This window comes from Tamandua tetradactyla, chromosome 7 (genome assembly GCF_023851605.1).
Source record: "Tamandua tetradactyla isolate mTamTet1 chromosome 7, mTamTet1.pri, whole genome shotgun sequence".
Classification (NCBI taxonomy): Eukaryota; Metazoa; Chordata; class Mammalia; order Pilosa; family Myrmecophagidae; genus Tamandua; species Tamandua tetradactyla.
In genome coordinates, this window is record NC_135333.1 from 164,704,093 (window position 1) to 164,723,771 (window position 19,679).

Consider the following 19,679-nt stretch of genomic DNA (forward strand, 5'->3'; position numbering starts at 1 on the left):
CACGTAGGCTACAACACCAGATGGGATACAATGGCCAAGTCTCAAATCCTGTTGACCTGGTGGCAAGTGGATTACATCAGTCCCTCTGTTCTTGGAGGGGGGGTGGGGTACGCTTTTACTGCGATGACATGGCTACAGGACCATTGTTAGCTTTCCTGGTGGGGAAGACTAACCAAGGGGCCACCGTCCAGTATTTGTAGACAGTAAGCGCTCTGTATGGAGTGCCTATATAGATAACTACGAGCAGGGCACCCTTTTGGGCAGACAGCCCATGCCTGGGCCATGGATCAGGACAACACGTGGAGGGTTCCATCTGTCTCATAGGTGTGGGCCTTATTAAAAAAATGAATGGTTTGTTAAAGGAGCAGCTAAAAGATAATAAGAGGTCCTTGCAGCAGTGCACTAAAAGGCTCTATTATGGCTTAACTCGCTTGAATGCAAATCTGCAGGCTGCTGAACCTGCCCCTGTTGAAATGCTGACGGCTGGAGGCTGGATCAGTGTAGATCCTGAGAAAACAAGTTAAGGGACCCACTACTTTGCAGCCAAAAAGGGGAAATGATAATAATTTGCTGTTACCTATGCCTCAGACCATGCAAAACAGGGAAAACAAGGTCAACTGGCCTTGGTGCTGACCTACGCAGTCATGTTGGTTAGGAATCCTAAGTCCATGAGGAATAGAAGTCACCCAAAATATTGTAATACAACCTCAATTTATACAGAAAATACCTGTTAAAATCTTTATCACCAATCTGGGGGCTCTTATTCCACAGGAACCTTAAGCATGACTATGTGGACCCTTCTTATGCCCAGATTAATAACTGATATAATGGTAGAGGACTCTGAAAATTTGCAGGGGAGAATATCTGGTATTCAAAACTTTCCCATAATGTTCCTTTGCATGGTACTTCACTGTCAACCAATGGAATCTAGCACATATATTACCAGCTCAGCAGAAATTACCCTAAAACATCTTTCTTTCCACATATAGTGCCCTAGCAAAAACCTTTCTACAATGGGCTTCAGCAGTAACTCATGGCCAAAATCCAACTCAATACTGAGTTTGCATAGACTGGCCATATTCTATTGCAACACCAGTCATCCTTAGGCTTGACTCCTGCAAATTGGACTGTGTGGAATACCCTGATGGCCTGGCAGAATTCAACACAATGGAAAATCTGAAAAAAAATCTTCTCACTTAAAACTGAAATCCAACTAATGTCCTATGATGAGACCAGGGCTTGTATCTCCTCCCTTGTATGGGAACATATAAAAAGCCCTGCCCTGTACTGGGGTATGCTGAAGATAATGGTTTAGGATGGCTGACAGCAGAAGCAGTAATGTTCGATGTTACGTCTATGTTGCCAAGTCTGTATGAAACGACTTGATGGAATTCATGATGTGGGGTGGCTCCCCCAAACCCCAAATTGTGTAATTTTACTGTTAACCTACAAAACAGTAGTCTTTTCCACTGGCAAAACACCTCCAACCAACATGGGGTGTAGCCTTCCCCTAAGCGATGGCTACAGGCCTATAGGCAATATGGCTGGCCCTACTGGCCCTATAATTGGACAAGATTTAGATGTGGGGACAGCCCTATGTCCCCACTACCTTATATGACTCTTTACCCCATACTCCTAATAATTGGGAAACGGTTAAAGTGAGATACAGAACAAAACACTTCCTAGTGAGATTATCCTTTAGCCATTTTTGTACCAAAGCGGAGCTGCAATAGTTATTGAAAAACATGTGGCAGTTTTAGCCAATCACACTGCCCAAGCACTTAATGATTCTAAAATAACTATATCCTTACTAAACGAAGAAACCATCCAGCCTAGAATATTTTCATAAAATAGAATGGCCTTCAATATCCTCACTGCAGCACAAGATAGCACTTGTGCCTTAATTAACATGCAGCGCTGCATATATATATTCCTGATCATTTGTACAATGTCTTACAAGTTTTACATCATATGCAATAACACATACATAGTGTTAATCAGTTATCAGTATACTCCCTATCTAATGGCAGCACTTTTTGTAGAGTTGTTATCTCTGCATGGGGGTCTCCTAATGTTCTGCTGTCTCATACTGTTGTGAAATACAGATGCAAAATCTATCCTATGATTAACAGAGTCTGCTGCATGGGGTGTACTATGGAGACCAGGGCCCCGGCTCTCCCTCCATGTCTACAGTAAGTTACTGCACATAGCTGCCTACATGACCTGGGCAGAGCTTAAAGGTCAATGAAAAGAATATACAGATGGTATCATAAACCACTTATCTTATATAGCACTAAATCTCCTCTTTCCTGATAAGTTAATAACAAATCTTCAAACCCTGTGTCATGGAACCCTGCTGAAATTCTGTTTTCATACCTTACAGAATGTCCTTGTCATAAACCCTTATAAATTGCCCCTTGTGGCCAGCCGCCCCCCCCACCCCCCCAATCACCACCGTTGCAGAGTGGTGTTTTCATATTTTCTGGACAGCTGCCACTGGGAAAGATCTTCTCCTGTTTATAAGTCCTAATAAAACTTATGTCTAACTCTGTGCCAGACATGTTCTTCGGTCTTACGGCTGCACCAACTGGTGCCCTTCAAGGGCTGGATTGGCACAATAGGAAAAAACAGAAATATCTCTCTTCTAGAACCAACAACCGATCATATAAAGCTGAAATACAAATCATCGTGTACCCAACAACCACACAGGAAATATGGCTCAAAAACCTCAAACTTGATGGCCTATTTGCTCTCGGAGGTACAAAAAACCCTATAGGTCTTAAATTCGAGCTTTTCTACTTTTTCTTTCCAATTGCATTTTCACGGACTGACTTATTTATTGAGACTGTAGAACATGACAACATTTCTAATTCAAAGGAGATTTGCATGAGTTAGAGGCCGGGCTTCTTAACAAAAGAACTACTGGAAACTTACTTATGCCCAAGGCAGAGAAGCCTGGGCCATGCCATTTTTTTTTTTCTCCAAAGAGAATGATCCAAAGGCAGCGGCTATTTTCGCCCCATTTGTCATGGGAGCAAACTGAAAGCTGAGGGAGTCACACTGTCATTTGCAAGCACCAGAATCTGGGCGAGGGCCTGGGCGAGAAGGCCTGGGCTCGGGCCCCTGCAAGGAAGGGCCTGCCTCTCGAGCGACCGCCGGCACTCGCATCCGCCGCGCCTCCAGGGCCCCGCAGGTGCGCGGCTCCCAGGGGCGGGGGCAGCGGCGGCGGCGCCGGGACGGAAGTTTTTCCTGTAGGTGAAAGGTCAGACGCGCCGCGGGAGGAGCGGAGCCGCTCGCGGACTCCACCACCGGTCGGCCCGGTCGCTCTCGGGTCCCCGCACCTCGGCCCCCAGCGCTCCGGCTACTCTCCGTGCTCCTGCCCGACTCAACTGGAGCAGCCGGACGCGGCATGGCCAGGCGGGTCGGCCTACCGGCCTGAGCGCGCCGGCTGCCGAGGCGGGCTGACGGGTGGACTGCAGACAGTTGGGACCGCTGAAGGGACGACCCCGACCCTCGCTGGGGCGCGGCCGCTTTTCTGCCCACCCGGCGCTCCTTACCGCTGCCTCTCCGCCGCTCCGGCGTGTGCAGGGCGTAGACCGGACAGTCCCGTCGCGGCCGCTGCTGGGGGCTCCGGTAGGAGACAGGTTGGAGGTAGCGGGGGGGTTCAGGGGCTAGGGATCGAGAAGGGGGAGGGGGTTTTCGGGGTTTGTGTATTTGAGGGGGTCAGAGTTCGTGACCCCTCCCTCACAGCGCGATGCGTGCTCCCGCCCACGCCTGCGCAGGAGCGGCGTGGAGAGGCGAGAGGCGGTCGTGACGTTTCCTGGGCGGGGCGAGAGGGTCCTAGGCGCGGCGCTGTAAGTTAGCTGCCCCCTGGCGGTAAGGAGGGAAAGTGCCCGGCCGATGCTGCACGTGCGCGCCAGCTGCTTGTAGAAGCCAGGTGCAGTTCAGCGTGTTTGTCAAAGGTGGTCATTAAAGGAAAATTTTTATCAACGTTTCAGATTTAAATAATAATAGTGCAATCGATATTAAGTAGTCGGTTTCTAGTTTGTGGAAAACTGAGTTCTTTTTATAAGCCCCTCTTTAATTAGACTCTAAGATTTATTAGAATTAAGACATCTGAGTATATCTCGACTAGATATTTAAAATTCCCTTCAATAGAACGACAAGCTGAGGCATAATTTTTACATGAAGCTGGTAAGGTTTTATTTACCAACTATAGTGAAGGAGTAATGGAGATATAATTGCCAAATTGAACAAGAATATAATCACTAGATGTAAACTCCGTGGTGGCTGATTTTGTTGTTTAATGGCATAGCCCCAAGCACAGAAAACAGTGCCTGATGGTCAATAAGGATTTCTTAATGAAAAGGCAATGACAGAGCATCATAGTCTGACAGTGGCCACCTGTGGTAACCAGATATGGCCGGAAGAGCTGCCCATGCAAACTGTGATTTGGTTTAAACTTTAAGAGATGATTTCCTGGAAGTTTCTGTTATGTCTAGTATAGGTCAGCTCTGTGGAAAAGAAGTCTAGGAAACCCAAGTCAGGAAAAACAGATGTGCGTTTGGGAACCAGAACATCTGGGTCACTTCTCTCTGGAACTGGGCAGCTAAACACATAAAAAAAGGGATTGCAATAATCCCTAACAAGTAGAAATATGCATCCATTCTTTAAAAGTCCAATTCTTCCTTATAACATCATTCACTGTGTGTTTACTGTTTTTAAGGCAGGGGTTCCCCACCCTTCCATCCTCAAATCTTAAACTTGACCCAAGGGAGAAAGCTAAGGAAGTACACCCTGCGTCAAACAGAAAAGGTCATTTGAGACCGTTTTTCTATAGTATGTATGCCTATGGGGATACTTGAGGTTACCAGTTATCATCCAGTAAATTTATAATTGGCTTATTAAAATTTGGAAGTAGAATCCATTTTGGGAACATCATTTGTGGGTGAAGAAAGGAGTTTCCCCTAATTATACTTCAAGAAAACAAGCCAGTGAGGTTCATCTTTAAATCTGTGACTCTAAAATTATGGTTTAAAAGACATAATCACGCGAGAAATAGATATTATAGTAAATTTATTTTGTTATAAATACATATTAACATTATTTACAATGCCAATTTTTAATAAAGATCTACCTCTATATGGACAATAAGATACAAGCTGTTATCACTCTAAGTAAAAGGTGTTTCTAGAAATACATCATAAGTATTTTTTAAAATTGGGTTCTTACATGCTATGACCAACTCGTAAAAGAGAAAGCTGTTCCTTCATCCCCAACCCCTGCCCCAAACACAAAGGAATTTAGTACTGTCTTTTTGAAAATTTCCTACTACCTTTTTATTTAAAAAAAAAAAATACTACTAAAGAATTTCTCTTTTTCCTAAAAGGGGGGGAAATACATAGGTAAGCTTTCCCTTTAGAAAATATTAAAAGTGGCATAGGTTCCAGAATGATATTTGTGTATGAGGCACTTTTGTCTTTGAAGACAGAAGGGATCCATAAGAAGCAATTTAATTCAGCAAACAAATAGGGACTGCATGCAGGGCACTCTGCCAGTACCTGTGAGGGAATCTTGAACAAGATACACTTGATGTTTTCAAGGTCAAAATGTGATAATCACCACAAGGATTTCAACACGGAAGCCTAATGTATGATATCTTGATTAAAATGAGTGAGTTGCAAAGACACATAAGTTACTATGATAGAAAGTCTTGGGGGACAGCATATGAGGATTGCATGTGAGGTTGCACCAGAGTTTAAACTCATTACATAGTAAGAAACAGCCAGAAAAACTTCAGTGGCCAATTCCAAACCTAGTTGGGACCCTGGTATCACTGCAGACAACATTCAGAAGGCTTTGAAAAGGCACTCAGGAATTGTCTTGCTATTATATCACATTGAATTAGGAAATCCTTTATATAGAAGAAAGGAAAATTCTGGTATCCTTTAATGAAATGTCCTGGGCATAACCTTGCCTTTTAAGATAGTTTAAACTAAGTCAATAAAATGCATAAGTTTCAGGAATGACTTTAATCATAGTGTTAATTTTTTTCTGCTAATCAACAATTTTATGTACAAGGTAGTTTCTATGTTAATAAGTACACAAGAGTTATTAATATAAATCTTTCCTATTGAGGTGCATTGAGAGTTACAGCAATAACGATCTTTTTTCATTATGAAGGAAAGATATAACACGAAAGTAGTGTAAAATATCTTTAAAAAATGAAATACTATATAATTTCAGGTAATACCTGTGTAGAATTTGTGCTTTTCTAATATGGTAATTCCAGTTCATTTTTAAGCACATTATAATAGGAAATGTGACATTCTTTTTTAGGTACAAAAACCACCATTGACTCGGGCTCAGAAACTCTTACAATTAGCAAGGGATATTATATAATAAAATACTTGCCATATTTTGTTTTTATTAAAAAAAATAATTTGCGTTGAACTGCTAGCTTTTAAAAAAGATTAGACTTAATGAAAAAAGCCCATAGATTTAATTATTTTTGTTCCTCTGCAAATGAAAATTCTCATTTCTATTCATAGTACAGTTCTTAAAAAAAATCAGTTTCTATCCCTTTGCTATAATTCTTTATGGATGAAACATTAATTATAGCCAAGAAGTATGTAACAGTAGACATATTTCAGAAAATTTACTGGAATTTCATTTCACAGTCACTGAGGTAGAAATTGGTCATGTGTTTTTCCATTAAAAGATAGAAAAATTCATCTAAGTTTATTATACTGTTTCAAATACATGCTTTTTTTCATCAGCAGTTTTGTAATGATGATAATTTCTAAACCAAGCACCGCATGGAAATTTGCTCCTTTATATGTGTGTTTACTTATTACAAAGACTTACCACTATGAAAATGGTACATCAGGCAGAGAAAACAGTGTAGAGTGTGTCATAAACAGTATATTGATTTAGATACATTTTCTGTTCTCTAAAAGGTACTTTAGAATTCAGTGTGAATCTCAGAAATAATTCTGACCATGAAGTACACATCAAAAATTTAATAAATAACATACATGAAGAAAAAAACATGAACATTTAAAAAAAATTCCCTTACACTAACAAAATAATTTTTTATATCTGATGAACTGTTTGGCTGGATTTATCTTTGCAATGTTTCATTGTTATAAATATTTTGTACTGCATTTTCTCCATTCTGATGAAATTCCACCCCTTTAGAATCACAGAAGAGATGAAACCAATCTGCTACAATATTGTGCCTTCCTGAAATGCTTCTATCCACCTATTGATGAAAGAAATCTGTTAGATTTGTAGAATCCAATTATCTATGTGAAGAAAATACAGATAATAGCTGGGTCTGTGGTCACGGTTACCCTAACATATTTAAGATCTTTCCTACAGCAAACTGGAATTCTGTGTATATGGAACTACCCTTTATCTGGTAATAAGGCTCAGCACTGCCAGAAGAGCTTTTCCTCTTATTTCTGTGAGTCACAAGGAAGGAGCCATTTCATGTAAATGCTCTGTGAAGTCCTGATGCTCCCATTTAATTGCCTTTGGAAGGAGAAAAATCAGCAAAAGCCTTTATTTCAATTCCCTTTCTCTCTTTGTGACTCAGTGCTTTTAGCAACATTACCTTCTATCCCTGTCTCTTCTTCCCCTGAATTCCGCCAAACAGATTTCCTAGGTAGTCCCTTAGTTCTAGACCTAGGGGAATCTGGCACCTAGTCCATCAGTTGATCAAAATTTTGCATGCAGTATAAAAACGCCTCAAAGTTTTACAGAAGTCCAAAATTCTTTAGTCTCAAACTTTTATCCATTTATATATACAATGGCAGTTATTCAGAAGATACTTGGTGGGGAGTCTTTTTGTACCTCCCTAGTTGTATAGTTGCTTCTTCTAAAAATAAGACCTTAATATGTTCATATTCTAAAAGGTATGCTCAATTGCAGAAAGTTTATAAAAAGTTAACATTTTGGTATGTTTTCTTCTAAGATTTACTTCCTCATGGTCTCCTATCCCCCAAGTGTACATTAAAAAATATATATCAACTGAACTTACTAAAAAGGGTTAGTAACCGTGAACATCTGAAACCACTCAAGTTAATTAGCAAAGCCAGATGTAACAGATTCAACATAAATTTCAGGGACAGAATTTTCAAAAGTTTTCATTTTGAAAAAGACATATAAACTATACCATAATAAAAAAGCTTTAAGAAAAGTCCCAAATTTTCCATTAAAATTAATACATTTTAATGTTTTCATGTGCAGAGAAATATAACACATATGATATTAATAACCTCAGAGAGACACTTAGAATTTAGCCTTGATCAATTCTAAATTATAAGTAAGCTGATTTCTTTTACCCAACTACATTCATTTCTGTCTTGACAACTTTATAAGCTAAGATGATGTATACAGAAAAGCAATACTTTTTATCCATTTGATAATGAGTACAGATGAAAATCAAGATAATAATGCAAAATCTTAGGGCATTTACATTTTGTTCAAGTGAGTTTTAGAGAAAAAAAATCAGGTGATATAATTGAAAACATTTTTTAGTGTAACAGAAAGGAATTAATTGGAGGAACCACTATATACTACTGGGTATCATAGCTTAGACTTACAACAAAACAAAACAAAAGCAGTAACTGCCTTAAGAAACTGCACTTTGGCTAGTGAAAGCACTCCTATTTTGCCCTACATGCAGAATAAAAACTTCTCTGTGCCTTTAATCCCATGTACATCTCTTGCTGAAAACACAAATGTATATTTTGTGAGGCCCAAATAAAAATCAAAGGAAAGAAAGGGGAACTGAATGGGCTGTTTTGTTCAGAAAGGACCTCGCTCTTCCAGAGATATATACAACAATATTAAGCAACCTCATGATGTTTAAGTAAATATTCTTACTGGAATTTTGAAGACACAGTTTCAAGCCTAACCATTTAAAGGGATGTGCATTTCCTCCCTCACAGCCATAGGTAACAGCATGAGAGCCTCTTAATGTGTTTGACCTTTTTTCCAAAGAGATAAGTTAGCATGCAGCTGTTTAAATCCCCGCTGTTACATGGCACAACTGAATCATTGGATTGCCAAAGTCCTGGAATGTTTCAAGGGAAGATTCTTACCCTATTGAAAGAGAGGTCAAATACTTCAGTTTCCCTTCCTTTCAGCAGAGCAGAATCATGCTGCTTCCTCTGAGGTCATATGTGGACAAAATACTTTGGACACAACTACCTATTTTCTTGTTCCTTCTGCCTCCAGAAAAATATTACAGACACCAGCCTTGTCTTTAAAACAATTCTTAAGAGTTTGGATAATATTGTCTTTATAATTTGAATATCTGATTTAAATTCTGAGTTGTTGCCACACATTAAAGTAGGTCATTTTTAGAGTAAAAATTGAAATCTATATAAAAGAAAAGTATTTCTAAATTACTTACTTCTGAGCTGAGTGAGCATCATCTGCTTTGAATAAATAAAATAACATGTTTTTGTGCACTAATTGAAATACTTTAGACTCTGAATTCTCATCTTTGACTTGAGTGACAGTGAATCCCAATAAAGGCTGACTCTCCAAAGCTGCCACGTCCTAATTTAAAAGTACACAAAATGGAGATGAGTTTTTACATTCAGACAAAATTCAGATTTCAGAACTCTTGATATATATAGCTCTAATTAGATTTCATATACAGATATATAAAATAATTCTAAAAACTTTTTCATTAGTCACTTATATAACAATATTTATTGAGCCATCCTCTCCCCACAATAGGCACTGGGCTACGGGTTTCAACATGTTCTCATCCATTGAATTTCACATTATTTCTCATTACAACCCTAGGAGAGAGGTGTATTACCTTCATTTTATGGGTACAGAAAACATATCTCAGAAAGTAAAGTAATCTACCCAAGGTCACACTAAGGAAATGCTTGAACCCTACAGCAGTGGTTTCCACAGGATTTTGGAATCAGATAGGAGAAAAGGGTATAATGAGAGTGAACAGCCAGAAATCATTCACAACTCACCACCACCCACCCCCACCGCCCAATTACAAGAAACCCTATCTTAGCCATGCTGTTGCCTGACCAATCCAGCCTAAGGAAGGCAAGGAATGTCACCCAAGAGAGCTTGACTGAAAAGATGAGGACTTCTACCTTTAGTCAAGTTGTTAGTAGTCTCAAGACACCAAAACAATCCTTGCATTTTAAAACTATGGAAAATTCCAAAAACATCTGAATAAAAATTCTCTAGATATGAAGCAAGAGTACTGTCCAGATTAAAAATGACAGCAACAGCATCTCCCCCCGCGAAAACCTAAAAACAAATGGGGTTTTTAAAACATTGTACTCTAATACTTTAAATTATTTCTAGCACACATTACAAAACACCCCCCACACACACAGTACCAACTTACTCTGCTTTAAATTTCAGATCTTACCTCACTTGCAGCATATGTATATAGCACTTTATTTTTTATGACAAACCACAGATGTTTCCAGGGCTTTTTATTGCCCTTTGATCTGTACAAGTAGCCACTCATAGAAGAATCCTCTGTGTTTGCAGACACCTAGATAAAAGCAAGCCCCATACACAGTTTAATGGCTCTCCAGATAAAAACAAAATTTAAAATAACAAAAACTGCTTTTGATCAATAGATGCGAAAGTAATAATCATAACAATAATTTAATATTCCAGAATGACACTGTATAATTTCAAAGTCAGTATGTGAATTGAATACTGCTATTAAGAGCATACAAACCCCTTCCTTTTAATAGCAACTTAAGAATTTTATCTGGTCTAAATGAGCTTTTATGTATGCATTTGTGAATTTTTTCTGTGGGTTTTCTAGGTTGGTAGGAGAAGAAAATGAAATAATTCCAAAGGCCAAAAGTTTTATTAAAGCAGCATTTTTTGGCTATAAATTGAACATTTGGGATGTTAAGGAAAATTATTTCAACCTAGACTTCTAAAAACCATACTGAAAGAAATGGTTTCTTTATAGTACATAGAAAATTCTTTTATTAATGGATGTTTTTAAAGATCAGCCTTCGATCCCCAAATTTTGATCTGAAAGAGGCCTACTTTTGCTTCATACACGATTGAAAATTTTAATCTCTAAGCAAAAAGACAGTAATTTTCTAATGAGTATAATCTGGCAATTCAAACTTTCTCATTAAGTGTAGTGAACAGAAGAGATATGAAAATAAATGGAAACAAGTTTAGGATCTGCCTTATTAGAGGTGTGGCAGTCAGACTTGTAAGCACACTTTTAATACTTCCCTCCCCTGTAGTGTAGTGACTTACTTCTAACCAATAGATTAGAACGTCATGCCCATGATTATTCGGTTGTGTGATATAAGACTCCATCTGGTGAGTAGACTGGTTCTAGAAACTTCCCCCTCACTGGCTTTGAAGAAGCAACCAGCCATGTTAGAAGGCCATGTGCCAAGGAGCCAACAGCAGCCTCTAGGAGCTGAGAATGACTTCTAACCAATAGCTAGCAAGAAACCAAGCAACCAAACAGAAATGAGTTCTGTCAACAACCTGAGTGAGTTTAGTAGTATAACCTTCCCCAGCTGAGCTCCCAGATGAAAACTCAGAACTGTATGTCAGTGAATAAAAAAGTATTTGCAAAGTACCCTTGGGGGAATGGTGAGAAAGGGGGAAAATTCAGCTTCCCCAAGTGGAGAATTCTTAATGTTCTCACAAGCAGTGGGGACAACCAAAGCAATAGGCTGAGCCCTCAATCTTGGGGGTTGTTCATATGAAACTTAACCCCGCAAAGGATAGGCTAAGCCAACTTAAAATTAGGCCTAAGAGTCACCCCCAAGAGAACCTCTTTTGTTGTTCAAATGTGGCCTCTCTCAGCCAACATGACAAGCAAACTCACTGCCCTCCCCCTCTCTACGTGGGATATGAATCCCAGGGGTGTGGACCTTCCTGGCAGTATGGGACAGAAATCCTAGAATGATCTGGGACTCAGCATCAAGGGATTGAGAAAACCTTCTCGACCAAAAGTGGGAAGAGCAAAATGAGACAAAATAAAGTGTCAATGGCTGAGAGATTTCAAACAGAGTCTTATGCATTAAATAGATATCACCTGTTTAGTTAAGGTGTAATGGAGAGGCTGGAGGGAACTGCCTGAAAGTGTAGAGCTGTGTTCCAGTAGCCATGTTTCTTGAAGATGATTGTATAATGATATAGCTTTTGCAATGTGACTATGTGAAAAAAAATAAAACAAAAACAAAAGTCTGACAGCTTGACTGCAGCCCCACAACGAATCCAGCTAAGCTGTGCCTGAACTCCCAAGGCACTGAAATGACATAATAAATGTGAGTTGTTTTAAGTCACTAAGTTTATAGTCATTTGATACACAGAAACATAGAAAACTAATACAAATGGACTGTATGAATTTTAAGAGTATCTTTAATCATTAGATAATACAGCATTTCCTATACATTTCATGAAAATTATTATATATTATTGTTTACAGAAAACGTGATCTAACATTAAATTAGAAAAATTTATTAAGAGCAAGTAGTTTTGCATAAAAATATACACCCTTGTAGAAGGGCTTCAAATTATTTTTAAAAAGTTTCTATTCGATAATTTGTAGGTTTACAGAACAATCATGCCTAAAGTAAAGGCCACCACCCTACACCAACACCTTGCATTGGTGTGGGACACTTACTACCGCTGATGACAGTGTTTTTTATAATTGTAGTATTAATTGAAGTCCATGGTTTAACTTAGGGTTCCTGTTTATATAGTTTCTTTTAGTTCCATGGATTTTTTAAAACATTTTATTCTGTTACTATAAATACAATCTAATATTTTTTCCCTTTCAATCACATCAGATTTAAATTTCAGTGCTGGTAACTGCATTCACAATGTTGTGCTACCATCATCACCATCCATTACCTAAACAATTCCAGCATTCCAAATAGTAAATTAATAAGCCTTAACTTCCCATCTCCTAGTCCCACTTGTCCAATGGTAACCTGTATTTTAGATTCTGACTTTAAGAATTTGTTTATTCTATTGTTTCAAATCAGTGAGATCATACAATATTTTTCCTTTTGTGTCTGGCTTATTTCGCTCAATATGATGCCTTCAAGGCTCATCCATGTTGTGCCATGTATCAGAATTTCAATCCTCTTTACAGCTGAATAATATTCCATTGTATGTCTATACATTTTAATTATCCATTCATTAGGTGGTAGACACTTGGGTTGTTTCCATCTTCTGGCAATTGTGAATAACGCTGCCAGGAACATCAGTGTACATCTGAGTTCCTGCTTTCAATTATTTTGAGTATATACCTAGTAGAAGGATTGCTGGGACATATGAAAATTCTATTCTTAGATTTCTGAGGAACTGCCAAATTCTCTTCCACAGAGACTGCACCATTTTATACTGCCACCAGTAATGAATGAGTATTGTTATTTCACCACATCCTTTCCAACAGCTGTTATTTTCCATTTTATTAATAGCAGCCATTCTAATGAGTATGAAATGGTATGTCAAGATTTTGATGGACATTTCCCTAATGACTAATGATACTGAGCATCCTTTCACATGCTCTCTGGCCATTTGTGTATCTTCTTTGAGAGATGTCTATCCATGTCTTTTGCCTATTTTTAAATTGGGTTGTTTGTATTTTTGTTACCTTTAAGGATATCTTTATATGTTATGGCTAGTTAATGTTTACTGGATATGTGGTTTCCAAATCTTTTCTCTCATTGGGTAGGTTGTCATTTTACTTTCATGATAAAATCCTTTGAAGCACAAAATTATTAAATTTTGATGTGGTCCAATTTATCTGATTTTTCTTTTGTTGCTTGTGCTTTGGGTGTAAAGTCTAAGAAACCATTGCCTAATACAAGGTCCTGAAGATGCTTCCCTGTGTTTCCTTCTACTACTTTGATAGTTCTAACTCTTATATTTAGGTTTTTGATCCATTTTGAGTTGATTTTTTGAATATGTTGTGAGGCAGGTGTCATCTTTTTTTATCTTTTTACATTTCTGGAATAAGAACATAGTTTCCAAGGAAAACACTTTGACTCGCATAGCACCTAACTAGATATATTAATTCTAGAATGTAAAGCTAAACAGTTCTATGTGTTACAGTAATAATGCTTACAGTATATCCCACACTGGGCTCTCTTTACACTGTAGTAATTGGGAAGAAACAGTCTTGAGAATCTGCTATAAGCATGATACTTTCACATGTAAGAAACTGGACTCTGCCATATAATTTCTTGTCCCCTCCCAGCCATCCTCCAAACTATAGCCAGACTGATCTTTAAAAATGCAAATGTGATCATGTCACACCTCTATTTAAAAACCCTCAATGGTTTTGAAATTTTTTTTGGGGGGTGGGGTGCATGGTCCAGGAATCGATCCCAGGTCTCCCGCATGTAAGGCGGGCATTCTAGTGAAACGTTTTTAACAAGACCTCCAAGGCCCTTTATAAATCTGGCCCCTTCTGCTTCTCTAGTTGTATAATAATGCTTTATTAGTTTTCTATGGCTGCTCTAGCTAATTACCACAAACTTGGTACGATTTTATTATCCTACAGATAATAAAGATTATACAAATTTATCTTCTGACAGTTCTGTAGAACAAAAGTTTGGCATGAAAAAAACAAAACAAAAGCTTGGCATGCTCTCACTGGGTGTCAGCAGGATACACATTACCTTCTGCAGGCTTTAGGAAAGAATCCATTTCCTTACCATGTCCAGTTTCTAGATGCTGCCCATTTCCCTCGGCTCATGGCCCCCCCCTCCACCTTCAAAGCCAGCAATGTTAGGCCAAGTCCTTCTCAAGCTGCCGTCTCTCTAGTTCTCACTTCCAATTCCCTCTTCCACTTTTAAGGACCCTTGTGATTACATTAGGCCCAGACAACCCAGGGTAACTTCCTGTCTTGCGTTAGCCCATTAACAACCTTGATTGTCCTTTGCCATGTAACCTAACAGTCCACAGGATCTGGGGATTAGGACAGAGACACCTTTGGGAACCCATTTTTCTGCCAACCAGAAATACCTGACATTTACTGAATGTTTATTCTCAGTCAGGAAATATGCCAAGCATTCACATGGATTATCTCATTTTTCTGTCACAACTCTATGAGACAAGTACTGTTATTATCCCCACTTCACAGATGAGGAATCTGAGGTACCCCCAGAACGACTACGTGACTTACTCATGTTACAGTTAGAAGTGACCACTGAACCTGAGCAGTCCAGCTGCAGCATCAGAGCTCATTCCCACCAGGCGCTGTGCTCTCACCCTTCACCCTCTGTCCTCCCGCCACACCAGCCTTCCTTCACCTCCTACCCACCTCAGGGCCTTTACACAAACTGTTCTCTGTCTGAACACTCTCTCCCCACTCGCCTCTGCTAACTCTGACTCATCCTCAACTCAAGCATAACCACTTTCCTTAGGGAAACTTCCCCTGACCCTTCCAGGCTAGGTCAAATCCCTGTTCTTAGTCTTCATTGTCTTTATCACAATTTATATAAAATATGCCCATTTGTATATTTAATATATATCTCCCTAGTCTGAAAAGTCCATAAGGGCATGGCTCTTTTGCTCACTCTGAGGTTCCTTCAGTGTCCAGCACAGTGCATATGTGGCTTGGTAACAGCCATGCAAAATAGCTAAATAACATTTTCACATCTCTTTCCCCAGTCTGACTGCAAAGGAGTTAAGAAATGGTGCTCAAACTTCAGTAGGCACCAGACTTGCCTGAAAAGCTTGTTTAAAAGTTTCTGAATATGTAGACCTTGGGTGGGGCCCAAGAATTTGCATTTCTAACCCATTCCTAGGTGCTGGTGCTGCTGCTGCTGTTCTAGGAGCCTGCTTTGAGACCCAGGGGAGTAAAGGAAGAAACGGCTGCAGTGAGGAAGCTGAGGCCCAAGAGCAGGAGCTTGTGGGTGTGGCTGCGTGGAAAAGGACATGAAGTAGGACTGGAGTTGGGCTGGCTCTAGTCTAGACTGTATAAGGTTTTGTAACCGATGCTGTGGAGTACAGGCTGAAAAGGAGAGCAAACGGTAAGAATTACAACTAGAAACTGTGACATCAACCAGAGCACAAAGGTGAAAAATTACAGAGAACTAACAGCCATTTCAGTTGATTTAGAGCCACCAATTTCTGAACATACATTTAGATTCAGAAAATGAGTGACTGTAGGGATAGTTACTAAAGGTACTAACTGGCTTAACAAGTTTCATACGAAACTCAACAATTTAGAATTTCTATTTTTATTTTATGTGATTGGCTATTTCACACTATTTCAAGTGTCATGATGGAATACATTACTTTAAATAAGAAACATGATCTTGCTCAGGTTTTTAGAATTCTTTGCTTCCAGTTTCTCTGATAGAACAACACAGTAAGCAAGCAAGGGAATCAATGTTAAAAATTCTCTGCTGGTCACAGAACTAGCACCAATGAACAAATCAATAAACCAATCAAAATGGGAATGCCACAAAGGCAGTGCTGGCTGCTCTGACACTTTCTGACTTGATACTTAAATGTGAGAAATTAGGATAGACTAATGGATGCTCATGGATTATGCCATTGACAGGTCTAATTCGGCAAGCTATGATCAATCACTTTTAATTTTAAAGTGAAAACAACCTACTATCAGTGATATTACCTCTATATAATCAACCATAGCCAACAGTCATGCAGATCAGGAAACACTAATTAAACACCCATAATATTCCATAAATTTCTTCCCTCTGGCAAACAGCCTCCTCAAAGTTACTTGAACAAATTTGTAGGATCAAAACACCCTTCCTGACCAAAAAGGGGGAAAGAAGTGTAATAAAATAAGGCATCGGTGGCCAAGAGAAATCAAATGGAGTCAAGAGGTTATTCTGGAGGCTGCTCTTACGCAAGCTTCAGTTAATAGTGCTAATTGCTATAGTCCGCTAAACCTCAACAAACATCAATCCTGTTAACTCTTAAGAACCCCTAGGGCTCAAACTGAGACTCTATAAAGATTTCATGCACTAGTTTGCCCTCCTGTAAAATATAATTCCCAGTGGGTTCCTAGGTCAGATAAATCCTGAAATGCAGAGGGACCAGCCTTTCCAGGATAATCAATTAATTATATCCCCCTATCCTTTAGTGTGGACACCCCTTCTCAACATGAAAAAGTCAGAACAGGCATTACCCAAAGATCATTATAGACTGGCAGAAGGATTAAAGGAGAAGGAGGAGTTATAACAGAGAAAATGGGATTTAACAAATGAGTTTGGCTGGCTTTTAGCCTCCAGTGTTTTGGAGCAACTAGAAGGAAAAACATGATGGAAAGGTAGCCCATAACAAACTCTGGGATCTGTTCCGTAACTACTTGTTGAAGTGTGCTTTGAAAATTACTGTTTTCCTTCTTTGCTTTGTTATCATGTTATATAATTTAAAAAAAGTTTTAAAAAAATTTCATATGTGAACAAGTTAGCTCTACCTTATATCATTGCTATAAGTTATTCTCTAAACCTTCAGACAGCTATTTTCTAAATTACTCAGGTCATAAGAGAGAACAAGCAAGATTGTGAAGTATCAGCCACATCCATCACCATTATTAAAATTCAAATCTTAATGGTAGTAGGAAATGACGTCTTCCTTTTTAAAAGAAAAACAGCACACTACATGAATATCAATAATTCAGCCTCTATCAGCTTGCAAGTTTAATGGACACACTTACCTCTTTGAGAGCAGCTGGGATTTTTTTCTGTTTCCTCCCTGATGGAATACTATGTAAGACTGATGATAAGGCACTTGAGGGAGATTTGTGATTTCCGGGAGAGCCAATCTTAGGGGAGTATTGATGATCTAAAACAAATCAAGTATACTATGTAGCCAATGGTAAGCATTCTGCAATTCAATTTAACTCAAATCAATAAACACTGTTGCATAAAATATCTCTAAAATGATTTGATGCTCAAAGAAACTGGTAACACTGATGGCCTCTGGGAGAGGAAAATGGATGACTGGACTTTTCACTGTCTATGCTTTCATGTATTTTTAAAAATTTTTTAACTGTGGTAAATATACACAGCAAAAGTCATTTTAACCATCTTAAGTGGACGATACTTTGACATCAAGGACATTGTCAATTCTGTGCCAATTCTATCACCATCTGCGCACAGTATTTTTATCATCTCAAACCAAAACTCCTTTAATAATAACTCCTTACTCCCTCATCCCATCACCCTTAGTAACCACTCTTCTGCTTTCTGTCACTATGAATTTCTTATTTTCAGTATTTCATATAAGAGAAATCATACAATATTTGACCTTTTGTTTCTGGCTTATTTCAGTCCACATGATGGCTTCAAGATTCATCCAAGTTGAAGCATAGACCAGCACTTGTTTTTTTTGCCTGATTAATATTCTGTTGTATGGATAGACCACATTTTGTTTATCCATTCATCTGCTGATGGACATTTGGGTGACCTCCACCTTTTGACTATTGTGAATAATGCTGTGATGAACACTGTTGTACAAACATCTGTCCAAGTCCCTGCTTTCAGTTCTTTTGGGTATATACTTAGGAGAAGAATTCCCAGGTCATATGGTAATTCTGTGTTTAATTTTCTGAGGAACTGCCAAACTGCTTTCCACAGTGCCTGCAGAATTTTACATTCCTACCAGCAATGAACAAGAGCTCCTAATTCTCCACATCATCACTGATGCTTGCTATTTTTATTTTTATTTATTTTTTAATAATAGCCATCCTATTGGGTGTGAAGTGTTATCTCATTGTAGTTTCAATTTGCATTTTTAAGTGGCTAATGATATTGAGCATCTTTTCTGATACTTATCGGCCATTTGAAAATCATCTTTGGAGAAATATCTATTCAAATCCTTGACCCATTTTTTAGTTGGCTTGCTTGTCTTTTTGTTGTTGAGTTGTAAGATTTCTCTATATATTCTGGATAGCAAGCTGTAATCAAACATACGGTTTCCAAATATTTTTTCCCATTCTGTAGGTTGTCTTTTCACTTTCTTTGTAATGTCTTTTGATGTAGAAGGCTTTTTATTTTGATGAAGCACATTATATCTGTTTTTCTCTTTTGTGGTTTGTGCTTTTGGTATAAAATCTAAAAATCCATAGCAATTACTCCATTACTGCCTTTTTTTTTGGATTTAGTTGATATTTTGAATTGTACCATTTTGATTCCATTTTTCTTTCCTTTTCTCTGTATTTTTTAGTTATTTTCTTAGTGGCTACCTTTGTAATTACAGTTAACAACTTAAACTAATAATAACCTAGTTCAACTAGTTTCAGTAGAATGCAAACACTCTACTCCTATACAAGTCCGTCCCCCCTTTATGTTGCTATTGTCTAAGATTACATCTTTATACACTGCATGCCCATGAACACAGATTTAAAATGTTATTTTACACATTTGCCGATTAAGTCATATGGGGGGAGGGAAGCAGTCCTCTGACTCCCTTCTGAGACTCCAATGATGTGTATGTTGATGAGCTTGATGGTGTTCCATAGGTCCCTCAGGCTGTGTTCATTTTTCTTCATTATTTTTTTTTTCTGCTGCTCACACTGGATAATTTCAATTTCTTCAAGTTTTCTAATCTTTTCTTCTTCCTGTTCCATCTAATGAGGTTTTAATTTCAATTACGGTACTTTTCAGTTACAGAATTTTTGTTTGGTTCCTTTT

General features: G+C 38.5%; 2 protein-coding genes and 1 long non-coding RNA gene across 8 annotated transcripts in view; 1 reads left to right on the plus strand and 2 right to left on the minus strand.

The window, feature by feature from the left end:
- Positions 1–3,787, minus strand: part of NR2C1 (nuclear receptor subfamily 2 group C member 1) — a 74,132-nt gene extending 70,345 nt beyond the window's left edge. For 2 of the 4 annotated variants that reach the window (XM_077111632.1, XM_077111634.1), the window contains exon 1: positions 3,558–3,786. The gene's annotated coding sequence lies outside the window, so the exon portion shown is untranslated. Of the gene's footprint in view, positions 1–2,934; positions 3,158–3,557 lie in introns of those variants that run through there. The other 2 variants (XM_077111636.1, XM_077111635.1) reach the window with 2 other exon arrangements.
- Positions 3,282–19,679, plus strand: part of LOC143642805 (uncharacterized) — a 102,426-nt gene continuing 86,028 nt past the window's right edge. For both annotated transcript variants that reach the window (XR_013155875.1, XR_013155876.1), the window contains exons 1-2: positions 3,282–3,633; positions 15,816–16,040. This is a non-coding gene — a long non-coding RNA (uncharacterized LOC143642805). The remainder of the gene's footprint in view (positions 3,634–15,815; positions 16,041–19,679) is intronic.
- The window catches only part of FGD6 (FYVE, RhoGEF and PH domain containing 6), a 151,338-nt gene continuing 136,738 nt past the window's right edge, over positions 5,080–19,679 (minus strand). The window contains exons 18-21 of one of the 2 annotated variants that reach the window (XM_077111630.1): positions 17,702–17,829; positions 10,424–10,552; positions 9,425–9,573; positions 5,080–7,264 (exon numbers count right to left, since the gene is read on the minus strand). In XM_077111630.1, coding sequence (XP_076967745.1) covers positions 7,228–7,264; positions 9,425–9,573; positions 10,424–10,552; positions 17,702–17,829 — 443 coding nt within the window. In that variant the 3' untranslated portion in view covers positions 5,080–7,227. Of the gene's footprint in view, positions 7,265–9,424; positions 9,574–10,423; positions 10,553–17,701; positions 17,830–19,679 lie in introns of those variants that run through there. The other variant, XR_013155874.1, reaches the window with a different exon arrangement.